The sequence below is a fragment of the Belonocnema kinseyi genome, chromosome 6 (assembly GCF_010883055.1).
Source record: "Belonocnema kinseyi isolate 2016_QV_RU_SX_M_011 chromosome 6, B_treatae_v1, whole genome shotgun sequence".
NCBI classification, from domain to species: domain Eukaryota; kingdom Metazoa; phylum Arthropoda; class Insecta; order Hymenoptera; family Cynipidae; genus Belonocnema; species Belonocnema kinseyi.
In genome coordinates, this window is record NC_046662.1 from 29,518,399 (window position 1) to 29,523,458 (window position 5,060).

Here is a 5,060-nt window from a genome sequence, read left to right on the forward strand (position 1 = left end):
TTTCTGAATGAAAATTAATTTTTTTATCTGAAAACTGAATTGACTACTTTTTAAATTTGAAACTGGCCTTTTCAGTTAAAAATTCAAAACAAGGGATTGTTTAAAATAAGCTAATGAACCGTCCATTATCTTCGAAATCTAACTGTCTTTTGATAAGAACCATCTTAATAGATTTACAGATATAATATCTTTAAAACAAAATAATCTATTATTGATTTGTCATTGATGAAGATTAGATGGAAATTCCTACCATATCAAAAAATATCTGCTCCAGAAAATCCTATACCAAGAAAAACAATGGCCCTTTTCTGTAAGAGGCCATGCATAGATTGCGTAAAGTTTTTGTTCTTCTAAAATTTTGAAATCTCTTGTCATTCTGTTGCAATTATAAATAAAGTAACAATAATTTTTTTTACATATAATGCACTAGGTACACTAAAATTATAATAAAAAATGTTTAACTTTTGTTTTTTAGTTATTCCTTAGCGGACGCATTGCTTAAATATATTTTCATCCTTTTTTTAATTTATGGGCCACATTGTTGAATTTTCAAGACAAAAATAAAATAGTAAAAATGTTAGAAAAATAAATGCTCAACCAAAAAAAGAAAAAAAAACGAATTTTCAACAAAATAATTTTCTTTCATGAAAAAAAGATTTTTTAACCAAAACAAAAATTATAATAGTTCAATTTGCAATTAGAAAAGTAAATTTCAAACAGAAAAATATTTTCCACCAAATAAATTAGTTTTTTAATCATGTTGATAAATTTTTAACAAAAATATGAATTTTTGACCAAATAGTGGAATTTTAAACCCAAAAGATAAATTTTCTATAAAAAACAAAAATAGAAGTTAAATTAGAAAATTGAACATTTGTTAACAAAAAAGATTACATTTCTATCAAAAAAGTTAAATTTGGCACAAAAAATGTAATAATTAAAGTGAATTTTCAACTAAAATGATAAATCTTCAACTAAAATAAAAATTTACTTTTTACTGAAATGCATGAATTTTGAACTTAAGAGATGAAGTTTCTACCAAAAATAAAATGCGTAAATTTTTAGTTAGTAGAATAACCCTTCAACCAAAAAAGAAACGATTTTTCAACAAAATATTTAAATTTTCTACCACAAAAATGAATTTGTAACCATAGTTGAAATTCCACCTAAAACAGCTAAATTTTGAACTAAAAATAGAAAAATTAAATTTATAAAAAAAACTTAATTTTCAATAAAAACAAGTTTCTATCCAAAAATATGAATTTTCGACAAAAAGTGGAACGCTTACATTTTCAATGTAACAAATGAATTATAAATTAAAAACAAACAACTAATTTTAAACCAAAACGATCAATCTTGTACCACTAAGATCAATTTTCTACCAAAATAGATGAATTTTTAACAAAGTACATACTTTTTTAACGAAATATTTGAATTTAAAAAAAATGTTAAACCAAAAAGATGAATTTTAAAAGAATATTAAACCAAAAAGATGAATTAATCGTCAAGAATATTAAATATTCACCCACAAAATTCGAATTTTCGATAAAATATAGGAGTTTTTAACCAAACATTTAGATTATCGACTTAAAAAGATAAATTTTCAACCAGGCATGTGTAAGTTACATTCTCCGTTAAAACAGTTAATTTTCAACTACAAAGCATCTTTTTTAAAAAAATAATAAAATTTTGAAGAAAAAAAAAGGTTTGTCAACTAAAATGATGATTTATCAATCAAATTAATGAATTTTTAACAAAGTAGTTCCATTTCCAACCATATAGTTGAATTTTTAAGAAAAAATTATGAATTCTCAATGAAGAACGTGATATTTTATATTTTCACCAAAAAGAATTTTATTTTTATACCAAAAATATTTGAATTCAACCAAAAAAGTTGAATTTTCAACCAAATAGTTTGAATGCTCAACCAAAAGAGATTAATTTTCAACAAAATAGTTGCGACTTTTAACCATAATAAAAAAATTAACTTCAACTTAAGTTTTTCGAAAATTGCCTAACTCTGGCAGGTTCTTCCTGGCATTCCCTAACATTCTGGAATTACCTGAGCTGTAACATAAACTGTCGCATAAACTGACGATGACTTTAAGATATCGTAGACACTGTAACGACACGGACATATGATGTCGTAACATTGTCGTAAAGATATCGTAGCGATGTTGTAAAGACGTCTTGAAATTTGGTGCCCACTGGGCTCTATAATATTTTTGTAAAAACGTATTTAGTAATTATGATGTATATTTGTTTAAACAATAAATGCTTTAAATTATGATAAATGCTCTGTTCGAGCTTAAATGCTTCCGTGTGAGTTTAGGGCAAATTTTCACTGAGAAGTATGTGGCATTTTTTTAACTTGAAAGGCATGTGCGCGCAGAGACGAGTATTTTTCAAACATAAAGGGTGTAAACAACGACCCTTATATTTGCTCATTGCATTTCGTGAAAAACTACCTACCTTTCCGGTCAAGCAGTCACCCGGATTTTAAAAGTGCTATATAACAACATGAATAAAAAAATATTTTTTATTTCTTTCACTTTCACGTATTTATTACAAACCATTGTTTCCACCCTTTTCAAACCATGTTTCATTTATTTTATGAATTTTCAGAGAGAAAAATCTTCAAACTCAAAAAATCGCATTTGCATTTATTTGGGTAATTTTCAGGCTACGTGAATTTTAAAAGTCACTAAGTGTCATGGCGACGCCTAAGCTTCCGCTCTACAATAAAAAGCACTATTGTGCAACCGCTTTATTCTCACGCGGTCCGCTAGGGTTCGCTGGCTTGAAAAAATCTTAAGTTAAGAAATATTTTGGATCTCACCTGCCCCCACCCCCTCCCACCTATATAAATCATGACTAGAATATTTTCAAAATTTAATCAATTTCTTAACAATGAATTATACTTTCAGCGAGCCGAAAATGAACAAGCTTTGCCGCCAGCTGTCAATCGAGAGTCCTTGTATGACAGGGCGTGACTGCGTCTTCAGCGTCGATGTCCCGGTACCAGATGTTCCAGAAAACGGAGCCAGGATACGAGTCGTCTGCGCTGGAGCCTGCTACCAGCCAAGACGTTCTCCAAGTCTCTCCAGCCTGACCTCCGTATCAAGTGGAAGCAGTCTTGCCACAGATGTCTCACTCGAGGGAGACTTTCCCCACATCCTGCCCCATCACGGAGTCCGAGATGCGGCTCTTTTCCCAGGATATGAAGTTGCTGGAATCGTCGAGTCCTTGGGTTCGAATGTACCAGATGATGGTAGCTGCCAGGTTGGAGATCGAGTCATCCTCTACCCCTATTATGAGGGCATCCCCAATGGGTACGTCGAGTACCTGGTGGTTCATGATCTCAAATTTCTCATCAAGATTCCGGACACAATGCCTCTGAGCGTTGCAGCCATGCTTCCAGCTGGAGCCCTTCTTGCCATGAACACAGTCTTTGAAGCACATGAACATGTAGAAAATTTGTTGAAGGAGAGGGGAGCCAACAGTCTTTGCAAAATCCTCATTGTTGGAACTGGCGGTCTTGCCCTCTGGGCTCTCAGAATTGCGGCTTATCACTTCGACTGCATGAAAGATAGAGTTGCTATTTCTGTGGCTACTCTTAAGGATGATGGGCTTCTGCTTGCACAAGAATTTCAACGGTATGAACTTTCTCCATTTTTAATATTTTTAGTGTTCAGAAGTAGAGTTAGAATAGAGAAAAGAGGGTGTGCTTAAGGCCATGTACCGAATGGACCAGCTGATCAAGTCGGTCCTGAGATAAATATTTTTTCACCCATATTTACAATAATTTTTTCTTTCTCTAATCCCTAATCCGAAATATCACATTCAAATAGATTCTTTTTTCTGGCTACTGAGAACACAAACCTCAATCAGAAATTAGCTATCATCCACTTACTTATTTACCAAACCTTGTAGAGTCACATGTTATTTATTTACCAAACAGTGATTATCCTGATTACAGAGTGAACGTGGTACAATGGAGCGAGGACCTCTACGAGAAACAACTTATTGAGCGCACCATGGACGCCTGCCAGGGTCCCGTAGACGTCGTAATCGATTTTGGAACAACGTCTCGTAGTCTTCACCGTAGCTTACAATGCCTAAGTAAGGGTGGTGTAGTCTTCGTCATCAAAGAAGTTGCCGACAGACTTCTTCCCAAATTCAGCAGACGGGTAGACGAGAGACAGCAGAGCATCAAGCCGGTGGAACCAGGAACCCTGGACCAGCTCAGACATCTCGTAGAGTTGGTAGCATCAGGCGAATTGGAACCACCACCTCATAGTGTCTATCCGGCAGAAGAAGCCATGGAGGTGGTCCATAAGCTCTGCCATTCAGAAATACAAGGCAGGGCCATTTTGCGTTTTTATCCGGCTGATTAAAGAGCCAGCTCTTGAGGAGCTTCCTTGTTCGCACGATGGGACGTCCTGATGATTGATGATTATTTCATCTCGCAACTACGCTTTGTGAGTTCGATTCAGGCGTAGATGATCACGCGTTATTTGCACGCGTTATTCAATAAGTCTCATACTCGCCATGGTTTCTTTGAGCAAAGTAATGGCTATGCTAGTCCACGGTTCATGGCCTCGATTAATCAGCGACAGGTGGAGTAATCTCAGTTCTAGATCTAACTACTCTAAATATTATTCTCTTTTTTATGTCAGCGCGTCTTTTTTATAGTAAAATTGTTTCTATTTTGTTTGAAAATTAAGAGTCCAATTTTGTTAGAATACGTTTGAAATTTAAATTTGGAGGCTCTGAGCCAACCAATTCTTACAAAATGGGAACGGCAGAACTGCAATACGCCATCTGGTATAAAAAAATGTACTAATCCAAGTGGGTCGGTTCTTTAAAACGTGCTAAATGTATTGAAAGTAGTGAAACGGAATAATTAAAATAGCTGTGACTAAGAAAGTGACATCAAAGAAAACGCGTTTCAGTTCAGAAATGAATGCTAGAGGAATAAAATTCTTTCTCAGGAAGAGGAACTGCAAATCGTTTTGGTCTGTGTTTGTGTGCACTAGTAAAATCTCACAGTAAACCCT

The 5,060-nt window shown here is 34.0% G+C and overlaps 1 protein-coding gene across 3 annotated transcripts in view; it reads left to right on the forward strand.

Annotated features, from left to right (window-relative positions):
- Positions 1-4,838, forward strand: part of LOC117174074 (quinone oxidoreductase) — a 59,571-nt gene extending 54,733 nt beyond the window's left edge. For all 3 annotated transcript variants that reach the window (XM_033362741.1, XM_033362739.1, XM_033362740.1), the window contains exons 2-3: positions 2,928-3,656; positions 3,980-4,838. In XM_033362741.1, the coding sequence (XP_033218632.1) occupies positions 2,938-3,656; positions 3,980-4,397 (1,137 nt within the window). In that variant the 5' untranslated portion in view covers positions 2,928-2,937 and the 3' untranslated portion in view covers positions 4,398-4,838. The remainder of the gene's footprint in view (positions 1-2,927; positions 3,657-3,979) is intronic.
- The last annotated feature ends 222 nt before the right edge of the window (positions 4,839-5,060 follow it).